The sequence below is a fragment of the Megalobrama amblycephala genome, linkage group LG17 (assembly GCF_018812025.1).
Source record: "Megalobrama amblycephala isolate DHTTF-2021 linkage group LG17, ASM1881202v1, whole genome shotgun sequence".
NCBI lineage: Eukaryota > Metazoa > Chordata > Actinopteri > Cypriniformes > Xenocyprididae > Megalobrama > Megalobrama amblycephala.
In genome coordinates, this window is record NC_063060.1 from 1,860,021 (window position 1) to 1,876,540 (window position 16,520).

The following is a 16,520-nucleotide window of genomic DNA, read 5'->3' on the forward strand; positions in this document are numbered from 1 at the left end:
ATGAGCTGCACAGGTCCATTAGAAGAGGCAGAAAACATCTCAGAGCGAAACTCTTTGACCGCGTCAGTGAATCTGTGCTCATCACGGCTGCGCTCACAGTGATCTGCCTTACTTCATACCGTCTCTATAGAAGTGGAGCCTCATAAGAGACCAATTCAGACAATCTACTGTATAGGCAGCACAAATAATGTTAGTATGTTGCTATGCTGAGGATGCAGTAATCTAATATGGAAAAACACACAGCATAGCAACATGCAATATTTTTGTTTATTGTTTATTTTTATGCATATTTGCATCTTTAGCTTTGCAACATGCAGTAATTGTGTTTACTGAGGATGCTATAATATAAAATGCATAAAAATACTTCATAAACAAATATTGGGTATAGATAATCCAACTGAAACAGTTATCTTAATAATATTTATATACTATTATAGTAATTGTTTTCAGTTTTTGGTTTAAGTTTTAGTAATTTTGTCATTTTTTGCACATAACAAAAGCATGTAACATATTTTTGGCATGTTTTTTAAAAGTATTTCTATTTATCTTTAATTTATTTACATTTCAGTTTTAGTCATTTTAGTATCACTTATTTTATATCACTTTAAAGCAACATTTCTAATTTTCATTTAAGTTTTTCCATCCATCTAATATTTATATTTTAATTTAGTTCAGCTTTATTTCAGGTAACGAAAGATTTTTCATTTCAGTTTTTGTTTATAATTTCAACACTGGATTGAATTATCTTTATTGACACTTTTCCATATTGAATGAAATATAAAAAAGGATATTAAAGTTGTGAAGCACCAAACAGATGTGCTTTAGTAAATAAATAAAATGGATATATAAATTAAAAACATCTAAATAAATGCATTTTGACAGGGTAAAATATTTTCAATAAAATGTTTTAGAGTTTATAGAACAGTTTAGATTTCAGGCTGGTTTCTCTTCATGATTTACTAGAGCTGCACGATTCTGATTAAATTGAGTTCTGACAAAGAATATAAAAATCTTTATTGATGTAGTCTACTTAAAAATGTTAAATTTTTAGAAATCAGGTTGAGTGAATAATTCAATGACTCACTCATAAATGCTTCACTTGTTTCATTACTGGATGAATCAGCGTTTTTGAACGAATCTCTTGAGTGAATGATTCAATGACAAATACATTTTTTAACAGTCACTACTGGTGTAACGATGTAATTGATACCCTTTTTATTTGAAGCGTCAAGTTACTTTCAAAAGGTGATTTGCTTTATTTTGATCGCTACTGTAGACATCGGTGTTTATATCCGAACTATAAACTTTTATCATGACTATTGTGACAATATGAACTGCTCTCTCTGGATCAGAACACAGATCTGAATGCTTGCTATGATTTTTTCAAAGGTTTAATAGACACAGACGAATTGTTGTCATTTAGGACTAAGATTCTGGGTGTTTGAATCGAGCTCTATGATTTACCCTGCTGATTTCCTAACTCGAGTCCTCACATCTGCCCTCATTCCTTCAGACATCCGGCACTGAGTCTGGACTCACAAAAACCAGTCAAACACCAACAGCAAGAAGCAGCAGCAGCAGCCAATTACAGCAGCCGCAGCGTCCAGAAGACGCCCGACCGCATCAGTGTCAGCCGCGTCTCACTTTGATGAAGTCACATGGGGAGGGAGCCGCTGGCGCTGAGTTTCAGCAGTGGGTGTTTTGGATGTAGAAGCGGAGAGCTGGAAAACACAGAAGCTGATTTAATCAGAAAATGCCAAGTGGAATTAAGAGCCACTGAATTCATCACAAACGTTAGACATGCAAAGCGCCTTTGGGCTTTATATTCGCTTGACAAAGACGCTCAGACTTTGGCTGATGAGAGTTTAACTAGTCTTTGATTCGTGATGGTGACGGACTTGAGAAACTGTCAGTCGTGTCCGACCTCAAACTCAAACTAACTAAAGGCTTTTTTCATTTTCAGCTTTAAAGAGGACCTATTATGCCGTTTACAAAGTCTTGATGTTGTTTTTGCAGGTTCTCCTGCTTGAATGTTGATTATTTTCCTCATATTCTCCATTGTTGCAGCTCCTCTCTTCCCAGTCTGTCAGTAACGCTCTGTTTAGTTCCTGTCTCTATGAAGCCCCTCCTTCTGAAAAGCACAATGTGCTCTGATTGGTCAGCTGGAGCAGTGTGTTGTGATTGGTGTTTGGGAAATGTCCCGGCTGCTGATATATTTGATTCCACAATAATAGAATGATTTGGAAGAATCAAATAATTGCACAGCAGTTTCAGTGCACAAATGACTGGAAAACAATTTAAGAAAAAGATTATTGCATTGTCACAAAATCCCATTTATTTACTTTACCCAAAAACTGTAAAAAAAAAAAAAAAAAAGATTTTCTAAGTTGTAATAAAAACAAAGATTATACAAGAATATACTATTTCAGTCTTCACTTTTAACTTCATAATTATTTGTGAAATATACTAGCAAATCCTACATCAATATAGGATGTTTTTGAAATATATATTCATCACTTCATCAAGTATTGATGTGCATGACTTTAATATCGTTTTCCACAGTTTTTTAGATCATGAATGAAGCAATATAAATGTTAAAAGTAAGTCACAGTGATTTTTGTGTGCTAAAATATTTTAAATGTCATATTATATTGATTTCATTCACTCTGATTCATTTTTAAAGTTTGTTTCCGTTCTTCTGCGTAAGATGCAGATGAAGACGCCTTAAAAAACAAAACAATTGCATTTATAATCGCATAAAGTGACTCACCTGACATTTCAGACAAAATATCAGCGATATCTCTGTCAGTCTGACATATAACTTGTTTTGCAAGCTGTCAATCAGAGGTTTTTATCTTTTTTTATTTATTTTAATGCTCAGATGTTGCTTTTTCATAGCTCAGGTATCTTAAAATCCCATAGCAGAAATAAAAAGAGAAACAAATGATTCATGCAATAAGTGTACAGAGCTATAAAATGAATGTGGAGAGCAGCTCAGATCATTTTTTAATGAGTTCATATTGAGAACATTATCTTTGGTATCTTTAGGAACTCTGAGCACAGTTTGAGATATTATTGAGATCTCTTCTGAAACTCTATAAAAATGAGATTACTGTTCTGTGTAGTTTCAGGAGAACCATCTAAGAAGCAAAAGACTGCATTTGCTCTATTTATTCTCATTGCTGACTCGGAGAAACAGCCTGAGGTATTAAAGTTAAAACAGCTATCATAGTATCATATCATATTTGATGCTTTCTCTGAACTGAATCTGTCACACACACACACACACACACACACACACACACACACACACACACACACACACACAGTGCTGGAGAGGCTGTTAACTAAAAGTATCAGCACCACTAACATTCGTCAGTGTGACAGTCTCTTAGCTGTGAAGAATGCAGCTTCTCCAGTAACAAGCTGTTTGTACTGAAGTCGCTGTGTAGCTTTTGCTGTTTATTCGTGTTGAACATACAACATTCTCCTCTATATCCAGTCTGATTCATTTTAGTAAATCAACTCATTCAGATGAATCATTTCAAGTAATCAGTAAGAATGATTCACTGATTCGTTTGTTAGTTAAAATCTTTGGGGGTCAGAAAGTTTTTGTCTCTTTTGCTTACCAAGGTTGCATTTATTTGACCAAAATATTATGGAATATTATTACTATTTCAAAAAACTATTTTCTATTTGAATATTTTTTTGAATGTAATTTATATCCTGTGATCAAAGCTGAATTTTCAGCATCATTACTCCAGTCTTCAGTGTCACATGATCCTTCAGAAATCATTCTAATATGATGATTTGATTATTGTTGTTGAAAACAGTTGTGCCGTTTCATATTTTTGTGACACTTTTTTTTTTTGTTCATGAATCTTTAATGAATAGAAAGTTCAAAAGAACAGCATTTATTTGAAATAGAAATCTTTTGTAACATTTTAAATGTTTTTATAACTTACTGATCCCTAACTTTTGAATAGTAGTATATATATTAGGGAAGCAACGATATAAACATTTTGGCCGATACCGATAACCGATAATTCTTTATATTTGAAAGCCGATAACCGATATATTGGCCGATAAATCTATATCCAAATTTTTATATAATTTCAGAGAGCCTGATTACAAAAACAAAAGTCTCAGCATTTAAAGCCATGTCCCAAACACACAATTATAACATATCACATGATAATATTATGTAGCTTATATGACAGACTTGTGCTGCACATTGCACTTAACTGTATTTTCTACTTTAAAGAGATTTCAATCATATTTCAAGCAATTCATAACCATAATGGTGAACAGTGTGCATCTGAAGTGTCTCAGCTGAAGGAAATAATCCATTATTTATCAGCTTTAATATCAGCCAATGTTCTTATCAGACCGATAACGATAACATTAAAAATGAACATATCGGCCAATACCGATATTGTGGCCGATATATCATGCATCTCTAAACTATATATATATATATATAGGTTGCATTTAGTGTAAATGTGTGACCTTAGTGTTGAAGGTGTTACCTCATTGTATTTCATACCAGATAAATATAATATATGTTAAATTAAAAAAGACATAAATAGACTTTTCCACCCACTCAGGCTGGAAATCCACTGATTAGTTCTTCTCTGCTGTATCAACCTTGTAAACACAAGTTTATTTCCAGGCAGGCTGATAAGAAAACTGTATTAGTGTGCATCAAACGGTCAGTAAACAGACTGCGGTCAGTGCTGCTCAGCGTTTGCTTATCATAAATACTGCAGTTCCAGCATGATTATTGGTTAAAGTCCCGCTCTTGAATCGGCCTCAGCTGCGTCTCTAGTTACCGCTCTAAATAGCACAGCTAACCAATGCGAGTTAAATCACCTCAGACAAAAACGCTGCTGAATCTTTCAGGAATTGAAATGCTAAACGCCTGGAGCAGCAGCGAGTCTGAGTTTACAGTAAAGAGAATAGCTGCTCACTCGCTCAGAAACTCATCTGACATTTCAATGCTCAAACTGAGCTGGTGCACGACCTTCCCATGCCTGTAAATAAGTCTTCAATCCCTCTTTTATTTGTGTCTTTCTCTTTTTCTGGTTCTGTTTGGCTCTTAAACGCTGGGTTGATTCTCAAGGCATGAGCTGGCATATTCTCATCCTCTCTCTCCATGTTTCCCTGTGGAGGAGCTGTTGGCAGAGTGTTTGTGAGCTGTAAGCCGAGTGTCGGGATGCTGGTGCCAGTTGAGACAGATCAGGGAGCGAGTCCTCGCCGCATGTGACCACTTCACACGTCCTGCTGACTGACACGAGATTCACACACCCTCGTGAACCTGCTGAGGCCTCCTCACGCTCACAGTCATTAGAGCTCCGTGATGTTGAGTGAGCCAGACGGCTTTCCTTGGCTCATTCATTGCTTGGGTGTTTTGAGTGGTCGCAACGATGTTCTGGGTGGTAGCTAAGGTGTTGCTAAGCTGTTACTAGGGGGTTATGGGTGGTCGCTAGGGTGTTCATTAGCAGTTACTGGGGGTTCTGTGTGGTCACTAGGCTGTTGCTAAGTTACTAGGGGGTTCAGGATAGTTACTAGGGTTTTGCTAGGTGGTTGTTAGGGTGTTCTGGGTGGTCACTAGGGTGTTGATTAGCAGTTACTAGAGGGTTCTGGGTGGTCATTATAGTGTTGATTAGCAGTTACTGGGGGTTCTGGGTGGTCACTAGGCTGTTGCTAAGTTACTAGGGGGTTCAGGATAGTTACTAGGGTTTTGCTAGGTGGTTGTTAGGGTGTTTTGGGTGGTCATTAGGGTGTTGATTAGCAGTTACTAGGGGGTTATGGGTGGTCGCTAGGATGTTGATTAGCAGTTACTAGGGTGTTCTGGGTGGTCACTAGGGTGTTGATTAGCAGTTACTAGAGGGTTCTGGGTGGTCATTAGGGTTTTGATTAGCAGTTACTAGAGGGTTCTGGGTGGTCATTAGGGTGTTGATTAGCAGTTACTAGGGAGTTATGGGTGGTCGCTAGGATGTTGATTAGGAGTTACTGGGGGTTCTGGGTGGTCACTAGGCTGTTGCTAAGTTACTAGGGGGTTCAGGATAGTTACTAGGGTTTTGCTAGGTGGTTGTTAGGGTGTTTTGGGTGGTCATTAGGGTGTTGATTAGCAGTTACTAGGGGGTTATGGGTGGTCGCTAGGATGTTGATTAGCAGTTACTAGGGTGTTCTGGGTGGTCACTAGGGTGTTGATTAGCAGTTACTGGGGGTTCTGGGTGGTCACTAGGCTGTTGCTAAGTTACTAGAGGGTTCAGGATAGTTACTAGGGTTTTGCTAGGTGGTTGTTAGGGTGTTTTGGGTGGTCATTAGGGTGTTGATTAGCAGTTACTAGGGGGTTATGGGTGGTCACTAGGGTGTTGATTAGCAGTTACTAGAGGGTTCTGGGTGGTCATTAGGGTGTTGATTAGCAGTTACTAGAGGGTTCTGGGTGGTCATTAGGGTGTTGATTAGCAGTTACTAGGGAGTTATGGGTGGTCGCTAGGATGTTGATTAGGAGTTACTGGGGGTTCTGGGTGGTCACTAGGCTGTTGCTAAGTTACTAGGGGGTTCAGGATAGTTACTAGGGTTTTGCTAGGTGGTTGTTAGGGTGTTTTGGGTGGTCATTAGGGTGTTGATTAGCAGTTACTAGGGGGTTATGGGTGGTCGCTAGGATGTTGATTAGCAGTTACTAGGGTGTTCTGGGTGGTCACTAGGGTGTTGATTAGCAGTTACTAGAGGGTTCTGGGTGGTCATTAGGGTGTTGATTAGCAGTTACTAGGGAGTTATGGGTGGTCGCTAGGATGTTGATTAGCAGTTACTAGAGGGTTCTGGGTGGTCATTAGGGTGTTGATTAGCAGTTACTAGGGAGTTATGGGTGGTCGCTAGGATGTTGATTAGCAGTTACTGGGGGTTCTGGGTGGTCACTAGGCTGTTGCTAAGTTACTAGGGTGTTCAGGATAGTTACTAGGGTTTTGCTAGGTGGTTGTTAGGGGGTTCTGGGTGGTCACTAGGGTGTTGATTAGCAGTTACTAGAGGGTTCTGGGTGGTCTTTAGAGTGTTGATTAGAAGTTACTAGGGAGTTATGGGTGGTCGCTAGAATGTTGATTAGCAGTTACTGGGGGTTCTGGGTGGTCACTAGGCTGTTGCTAAGTTACTAGGGGGTTCAGGATAGTTACTAAGGTTTTGCTAGGTGGTTGTTAGGGTGTTCTGGGTGGTCACTAGGATGTTGATTAGCAGTTACTGGGGGTTCTGGGTGGTCACTAGGCTGTTGCTAATTTACTAGAGGGTTCAGGATAGTTACTAGGGTTTTGCTAGGTGGTTGTTAGGGGGTTCTGGGTGGTCATTAGGGTGTTGATTAGCAATTACTAGGGTGTTCTGGGTGGTCACTAGGGTGTTGATTAGCAGTTACTAGAGGATTCTGGGTGGTCACTAAAGTGTTGCTAAGTTACTAGGTGGTTCAGAATAGTTACTAGGGTTTTGCTAGGTGGTTGTTAGGGGGTCCTGGGTGGTCACTAGGGTGTTACTAGGTGGTTTCTAGAAGTTTTGGGTGGTAGCTAGGGTGTTACTAAGTTATTAGGTGGTACTGGATAGTTACTAGGGTTTTGTTAGGTGGTTATGGTGTTGCTAGGATGTTGCTAGGGAGTTTTGAATCTTCACTAGGGTGTTGCTAAGTTTCTGGGTGGTTACTAGGGCATTGCTAGGGGATTGTTAAGGATTCTGGGTGATCTCTAGGGTTGTTAATTAGCAGTTACCAGGGGGTTCTGGGTGGTCACTATGGCGGTTCTAAGTTACCAGGGATTCTGGGTGGTTGCTAGGGTACTAGGGTGTTCTGGGGGTTACTAGGGGTTTTAGGTGGTCTCTATGGTGTTGCTTAGCAGTTACTAGGGGGTTCAGGGTGGTTACTAGTGCATTGCTAGGTGATTGTTGGGGTGTGGTCTCAAGGGTGTTGCTAAGCAGTTACTAGGGGTTCTGGGTTGTTAGGGCATTGCTGGGTGATTGATAGGATGCTGTAGTTGGTTGCTAGGGAGACGATAGGAATTTGACAGTGATAGCTGGTTATTTGGGTGTTCTGAGTGGTTGTTAGGGTGTTGCTAAGCATTTACTGTGGTGTTCTTTGTAGCTACTGGGCTGTAGTTGGTTTGTGCTGCTGTGTGGGCGGTGAGTATTAATGTGTGTATCTGTGTTTCATTACACTTAAAAGAGACAGACTAGAGAGCAATTTTACAGAAGCCAGACATTTCCTGTCTAAGCAGGATTAGAGACGGCGTGAAGGATACTAAAAGACAGACCACCCACAGAGAGAGAGAGAGGGAGCGCTGTGAGGAGAAGTTCAGTAAAACAATGAAAGGATGAAATGGCTGATTGCTATTCTGAGAGTGTTTTGTTGGTGAGTCTGGATGCTGGATTACAAAAAACGTTCCTTACCAGCGTCCTGCCACTGCATTAATATTCATATTCTCCATCTCCTTTATAAAGGACACACAGTCTGTCTAATAAACCTCTATGTGTCATTTCCTATCCGCATTCTGTGTGTGTGATGACTTCATACTGATTGGTGTTTTGCATTATAGTATTTCAGCGTGCATGTGCGTGAAGGAAAGGTCGGGGTTTGTTTGATTGTCAGCACATTGTTTAAGTACTGACAAAATCAAAATCATCTTTTAGTGTGTAGTATAGCTATGGGAATTGAGACACAGCCAGTATTGTTTCTATCTTTCTCATTGTTCTCTCCTTCTCTTTGTCTGTTCTCTGTATTCCTCAGGATGTTGCGTGTCAGCGCCGGTGGGCTGCAGGTTCTAGCGGTTCTGCTAGTGTTTTCTGCGGACTGTGGTGAGTTCTGGTTCACTCTTTTTCTTTCAACAGCATTCGAACCAACATGGGACCACACACAAGTAATGAGACGCTCACACAGGACATACTCTCACATTCAAAAACAGCTAGAAAGAGCAACATGACATGGTGTCGGCGGATGCATAAACCATAAACCTGTATATCTTTTTTTTAAGGGATGCACCGATATGAACATTTTGGCCCAATAATCGATAATTCTTTATATTTAAAAGCCGATAACCAGTATATTGGCTGATAAATCTAAATCCAAATTTTTATATATAATTTATATAATATTTATATAAAAATGAACATAAATCGGCTGCTACCAATATGGTGGCCACTATTTTGTGCATCCCTGCATTTTTCTGCAAAACATAAAAATATATTTTGAAAAATGTTGTTTCCCTTTCGTGGGAACTATCGACGCTACGTCAATGACGTGATGGGTTCATATCACGTCATTGACGTAGTGTCTTGTTCCCTTACTCAGGGAACAAGGGTTACATCAGTAACCCGAGATGTTTCTTGTTTTAGTCAGTTTCATTTTTTATTTATTTCCTTTTAATAATTTTAGTGCTTCAACTTAAATTTATTTCAGTTTATTGCCAATGCAACATTTCTAATTTTTGTGTAATAATTGCATTTTATTTAATTTTTATGTCAATCGACAGAAATGTTTTTAATAGTTTTAGTGAGCGATAATAACCCTGTACCACAAGCAGAAACACGTTTGAAAAAACGCATATATGCAAAGACAAACAATTCTTAAATTCATGTGCATGTGATGCCTGCAAATATTGCTTATGAGGGCATCTTGACTACAGTTTGGATCAGCACACACAAACACCGTTACAAGTGTCGACCCGTCTGTAGATGCAGAACCGTGCGCTGATTCTTTGTGCTCGTGCTGAATATCTCAGTCAGGCCTGACCGCACATAACCCGCCCGTCACCTCAGTGAAAGCCCTCCTACCGCTTAACCGGATCAGTGTGTGTGTGAGCGACCACAGAATGCTTCATAGGCCAAATGTTTTCACTGGCAGCTTCAGTTTCATTAGGCTCTTTAGCGATGGGTGGCTGCTTTGAAGGATGATGGGAAATCACTCCCTCCTGCCAGGACGATTTACGACCCCTGTACTTTCAGACCTGCCCTCTTTAGAGCGGACGTCAGGATGTATGAGAGGTGCTAGCTGGTATTAACTAAGAGCCTTGTGTTAGGCTACTGGTTAAATGTAAAAACTGCCGACTTAAAGCAATAAAACGTTTTATCTGTGGAAGAAAATTGTTGTGAATAAAAAACAACGTTGAACGCCTTTGTATTAGTTCATGTGAACTAATTAATGTTAACAGTTGAAACCATGTACCACAGAAGAAAGAAAATCATACTGGTTTGGACTGACATGAGTAAATGCAGACAGAATGATGATTTTGGGAAGTTTTTAGTTTTTAGTTGCCCTAACTAACATTAATCAACAATGAGCAATGAGAAGAAAAAGTTTTATTCATTTTATTCTTAAAAATGTTTACTCAAGTTCATGTTATCACTCAGATGTTCCAAAATCGCATTTATATGTTGTCATTTTTATAGCAAAATATTTTTATTTACTGCTGTATTTTTAACTATTTTTTACAAGCTGTATCTAGAGATGAAAATATCATAGAGGCTTGGAAACCACCCACAGCTCTCCAGCATCAAGGCAACAAGGTTTTCACAGACAGACGGCACTCATATTCTCTTCAGAAAATGCACAAATTCAGTTTCCAATAGACAAGACTGCTGTGTTGAAGAACAGAGTTCAATTACAAGAGGATTGATTTCACACACACACACACACACACACACACACACACACACACACACACTGGCATAACCGCATCAGTCTGATTGGAAGAGAATGTCAGATTGCCATGGAAGTGTGTGTGTGTGTGTGTGTGTGTGTGTGTGTGTGGGTGAAGAGAGAATTGAAAGACTACAGGGGGAAATTAATTCTATCCTTCCTTTGCAATAAAGTGCCACATCTGTTCACAAAAACACTCTTCTTCTCTTACATGGACAGACATTCTAGATCTGTTCCAAAACCTGTCTGCTCCCTACGTAGGCAGCTCCCTTCAAAGTTGGCATCCTGACTGTAATAGAGAGCATTAATGCCCGTCCTCTTTTTTCAGCTGCGCTGTTTTCCGGAAGTATTTTATCCATATTGGGATTTTTCAAAAAGCCTTTGTTAAAACGTTATACGAACATGAACCAAGTCGACCAGCTACAAGGAGCATCACAACACTACAAACTTTGATTTGAAGCAAAAAAGTATTTGATAATTGGACAAAAAGACAATGTGTGCGTAACTGCTTTAGAGAGGAAAACAACTACAATCCCATGAAGCATTGCAAATGACATAATCGAATTGAAATCGATGGAGAAATATTCGATGGAAAAACTTCTCATTTACAAATGTTGATTATATATATAAAACAATATATTTTAAGTTTATTGCAAAATATGCATATATATATAAACATTTAAGTATTTTGAGAGCAAAAAAGAGATCGACTTGATTACGTCATTTGCAGTGTTTCATGGGAGTGGGCGGGGCTAAAGAGCTCTTTTAGAGCATGCTGCTTTTTTTCAGCTCTCTGATTGGTGGAATTTTCTCTACAGCATCATGGGTAATGTAGTTTTTCACTAGGAATTCTGCTGTTAAACATGATTATTTTAAAAAATAAGCTGAAGTAATGCGGGCTGACGACTTCAGCAGAAGCAAATACTGTCGATTAACAACCTTGTAGCTTTAAAGGTTTATAAGTTACTGTTCAAAATCCTTTTCCATATGGAGAAAATAAATGCAGTTTTTATTTCCGGAACTCGACTGTCGAACTTTATAAGCTACTGATTTGTTTGCAGCTCTCGTGCCAAATTCACAGAAAATGCAAATATTGGGTAAAATCGTGCAGTTTTTATTGGTTCTTCTTGGCAGCTAAAATATAAATTTGTTAATCAGCATTTCTCAATTCAGCCTGCATCTTGTGTGGTGTACTTTTATACACTATTATAGTATTTGTTAATATTTGGAATTACCTTTTATTGTTATATTTTCAGTTTTTATTGTAATTTTAGTTGTAGTCATTTTGTTGTATGGTTTTTAGGGTTTTTTATATTTCTATTTAGCTTTAATACTATTATGGTATTTCAATTTTAGTTTAAGTTTTAGTGCATTCATTTTTTTTATATTTTTATTTAGCTTTAATTTATATTTATTTCATTTTTAGTCATTTTAGTATTTCACATTAAAGTTTTTTCATATGTTTATTTCAGTTAGTTGCCAAGGCAAGTTTTTCATGGGATATTTTTTTTTTTTTTCAGCTTTATTTCAATTAATGTAAATGTGTTTTTAGTTTTAGATTTTGATTCTGGGATTGCCTTATTCATGATGGACTTTGATTTTGGCCAGAATTGAGGGTTCTCAGAAGGCAACATGATGCTGCTGCCTACCTCTGGATCAGTGTTGGTCGTGTGATTTCTGTGGGCAGCAGATCAGCAGTGCTTTGTGTTGTTAGAGCTGAATGTTTGGACGGCTGGCGACTTCAGGTCTGTTGAATCAGATTTAGCGTATCGAGCCGAGCGAGCGCCATCCATAACGCTCCTGGTTACTGAGCAGCCGTTGCCATGGTTATGGATGGTGAGGGCTGAGAGGTGTAAACTACTGCAGGTGCTGCTGTGTGTGTGGAGCTGGGAAAGGTTATTCAGTTAATGCATTAATCTGTAACCCCCCTCTGGGAGTGTGTGTGTGTGTGTGTGTGTGTGTGTGTGTGTGTGTGTGTGTGTGTGTGTGTGTGTGTGTGTGTGTGTCTCAGCTACTGTGTCTGATGGCATCTTATTTATGAAAGCCACTGGCGGGATTGATTTTGGGAAGTGTGTAAATGTGATTAAGTGCTGTATTCTCATGTTTGCTATGTGGGTGAAACTCGTCAACAGCATGTCCAGCTCATATTGCACCTCAAAATGTAAACATGCATATATACATACATACATACATTTTATTATATATATATATATATATATATATATATAAAATAAATATATATACAAACCCGATTCCAAAAAAGTTGGGACACTGTACAAATTGTGAATAATAATAAGGAATGCAATAATTTACAAATCTCATAAACTTATATTTTATTCACAATAGAATATAGATAACATATCAAATGTTGAAAGTGAGACATTTTGAAATGTCATGCCAAATATTGGCTCATTTTGGATTTCATGAGAGCTACACATTCCAAAAAAGTTGGGACAGGTAGCAATAAGAGGCCGGAAAAGTTAAATGTACATATAAGGAACAGCTGGAGGACCAATTTGCAACTTATTAGGTCAACTTGGCAACATGATTGGGTATAAAAAGAGCCTCTCAGAGTGGCAGTGTCTCTCAGAAGTCAAGATGGGCAGAGGATCACCAATTCCCCAATGCTGCGGCCAAAAATAGTGGAGAAATATCAGAAAGGAGTTTCTCCGAGAAAAACTGCAAAGAGTTTGAAGTTATCATCATCTACAGTGCATAATATCATCCAAAGATTCAGAGAATCTGGAACAATCTCTGTGTGTAAGGGTCAAGGCCGGAAAACCATACTGGATGCCCGTGATCTTCGGGCCCTTAGACGGCACTGCATCACATACAGGAATGCTACTGTAATGGAAATCACAACATGGGCTCAGGAATACTTCCAGAAGACATTGTCGGTGAACACAATCCACCATGCCATTCGCCGTTGCCGGCTAAATCTCTATAGGTCAAAAAAGAAGCCATATCTAAACATGATCCAGAAGCGCAGTGTTACGGTACTGGTGTAGAGAGACGAGGCAGATACGGATTTCCACAATACATATACTTTTACTAGAATAAACCAAGGCAGGAACACCAAACATACACGTTAACACAACAGAGAACGGACCAGGAGTGCAGGGAGTGAGTGCAATATATAGGAGTGCTGACAATAGAGTCCAGGTGCAGGTGATCCGTGATGATGAGGAACTGACAAGGGAAGTGAGTGCAGGTGAGGAGAACAGGAGGATCTTGGGATATGGAGTCCAGGGAAACAAGGGATCCGTAACAGTACCTCCCCTCCCGGTAGGCGCGTCCTCGCGCCGTAGATGTAACAACCGGGAGGGGGCGGGCGCCCTGGAGACCTCAAACCGGAGCAAGGGGAGGAGTAGACTGGAGTGGAGGTCTCCAGGGCAGGCTCAAACACCATGGCGGGTCAGGAGCCGTGGGCAGCCATGGCGGGTCAGGAGCCGTGGGCAGCCATGGCGGATCAGGAACCGTGGGCAGCCATGGCGGGTCAGGAACCGTGGGCAGCCATGGCAGGTCAGGTGCAGCGGGCAGCCATGGCGGGTCAGGTGCAGCGGGCAGACATGTAGCGGGCAGACATGGCGGGTCAGGTGCAGCGGGCAGACATGGCGGGTCAGGTGCAGCGGGCCGCCATGGCGGGTCAGGGACCGAAGGCTTCATGCCGTAGTGCCCAGGCGGCGCAGAAGGACCGGCGGGAGATGGCGGAACCAGAGGCTCCGCCGACCGAAGCGCAGCCGGGGCTCCAGAAGGCCGCAGTGTAAGACAGACGACATACAACAAAGTGAACACTGGGGAGAGTGAGGAGGCCAACTGGAGCTGAGGGACGGAGTGACGGAGCCAAGACGGAGGAGTGCAGTCCAGAAGTGAGGGCAGGCCGACGAAGGAACAAGGTGTGAACGGGGGCAGGATGGAGACTGGTGACACTGGTGGACTGCTGGACAACGGTGGAGCAGAGGGAGGTTGGAGCCGGGGTGTAGGTAATCGCCCAGAGGTCCGAGGTGGAGATCTGGGCGAGGGGGCTTGAGGTGGAGGTTCAGTGTAAACACAAATGGATGGAGGTGGGAGAGGGAGGCAGGGAGGGTAAACAGTCTTAGGGCTGTATGTAGTTTCAACCACAAAGTTCATAATAGGGGCTGGTTCGGCGGCGGCGGCTGGAGCGGCAGGCTCGTAGGCGGCGGCGGCTGGAGCGGCAGGCTCGTAGGCGGCGGCGGCTGGAGCGCAGGCTCGTAGGCGGCGGCGGCTGGAGCGGCAGGCTCGTAGGCGGCGGCGGCTGGAGCGGCAGGCTCGTAGGCGGCGGCGGCTGGAGCGGCAGGCTCGTAGGCGGCGGCGGCTGGAGCAGAGGGCTCGTAGGCGGCGGCGGCTGGAGCAGAGGGCTCGTTCATCCCCTCAAATACAATTAAAATCCCCACAGGCACTGGAGTTGGCTCTGTGGGGACTGGAGCGGGCTCTGGAGAGACTGGAGCGGGCTCTGGAGAGACTGGAGCGGGCTCTGGAGAGACTGGAGCGGGCTCTGGAGAGACTGGAGCGGGCTCTGGAGAGACTGGAGCGGGCTCTGGAGACACTGGAGCGGGCTCTGGAGACACTGGAGCGGGCTCTGGAGACACTGGAGCGGGCTCTGGAGATACTGGAGCGGGCTCTGGAGACACTGGAGCGGGCTCTGGAGACACTGGAGCGGGGTCTGGAGACACTGGAGCGGGCTCTGGAGACACTGGAGCGGGCTCTGGAGATACTGGAGCGGGCTCTGGAGACACTGGAGCGGGCTCTGGAGATACTGGAGCGGGCTCTGGAGACACTGGAGCGGGCACTGGAGATACTGGAGCGGGCTCTGGAGACACTGGAGCGGGCTCTGGAGACACTGGAGCGGGCTCTGGAGACACTGGAGCGGGCTCTGGAGACACTGGAGCGGGCTCTGGAGATACTGGAGCGGGCTCTGGAGACACTGGAGCGGGCTCTGGAGACACTGGAGCGGGCTCTGGAGACACTGGAGCGGGCTCTGGAGATACTGGAGCGGGCTCTGGAGATACTGGAGCGGGCTCTGGAGACACTGGAGCGGGCTCTGGAGACACTGGAGCGGGCTCTGGAGATACTGGAGCGGGCTCTGGAGATACTGGAGCGGGCTCTGGAGAGACTGGAGCGGGCTCTGGAGAGACTGGAGCGGGCTCTGGAGAGACTGGAGCGGGCTCTGGAGAGACTGGAGCGGGCTCTGGAGACACTGGAGCGGGCTCTGGAGACACTGGAGCGGGCTCTGGAGACACTGGAGCGGGCTCTGGAGATACTGGAGCGGGCTCTGGAGACACTGGAGCGGGCTCTGGAGACACTGGAGCGGGCTCTGGAGGCACTGGAGCGGGCTCTGGAGACACTGGAGCGGGCTCTGGAGACACTGGAGCGAGCTCTGGGCTCTGGAGATACTGGAGCGGGCTCTGGAGACACTGGAGCGGGCTCTGGAGACACTGGAGCGGGCTCTGGAGGCACTGGAGCGGGCTCTGGAGACACTGGAGCGGGCTCTGGAGATACTGGAGCGGGCTCTGGAGATACTGGAGCGGGCTCTGGAGATACTGGAGCCGCTTTCTTCCTCCTCCTCCGCTTACTGGGCCAGTAGAGGCATGTGGGTCCAGCATGGGGCAGGCAGGGAGTTCGCTGGAAAGGTATGCGGAGGAAGCCGGAGGTTGACTGACTGGCCCGGCCAACCGTGTCTCTGGATGGACTAGAGACAGACACCCATCCTGAACCCAATCCACGATAAATTTGGAATCATTTAACCATAAAATGGAATTTATGGTTTCGCTTAAGGAGAAACGATAATCGGGTTCACTAAAACGGATGGTGTCATCATCTAGTCCAT

The 16,520-nt window shown here is 42.8% G+C and overlaps 1 protein-coding gene across 1 annotated transcript in view; it reads left to right on the forward strand.

Moving 5' to 3' along the window:
* Positions 1-16,520, forward strand: part of ncana (neurocan a) — a 99,597-nt gene that overhangs the window by 18,809 nt on the left and 64,268 nt on the right. The window contains exon 2 of the mRNA XM_048164072.1: positions 8,765-8,832. Within this exon, the coding sequence (XP_048020029.1) occupies positions 8,766-8,832 (67 nt within the window). The 5' untranslated portion in view covers position 8,765. The remainder of the gene's footprint in view (positions 1-8,764; positions 8,833-16,520) is intronic.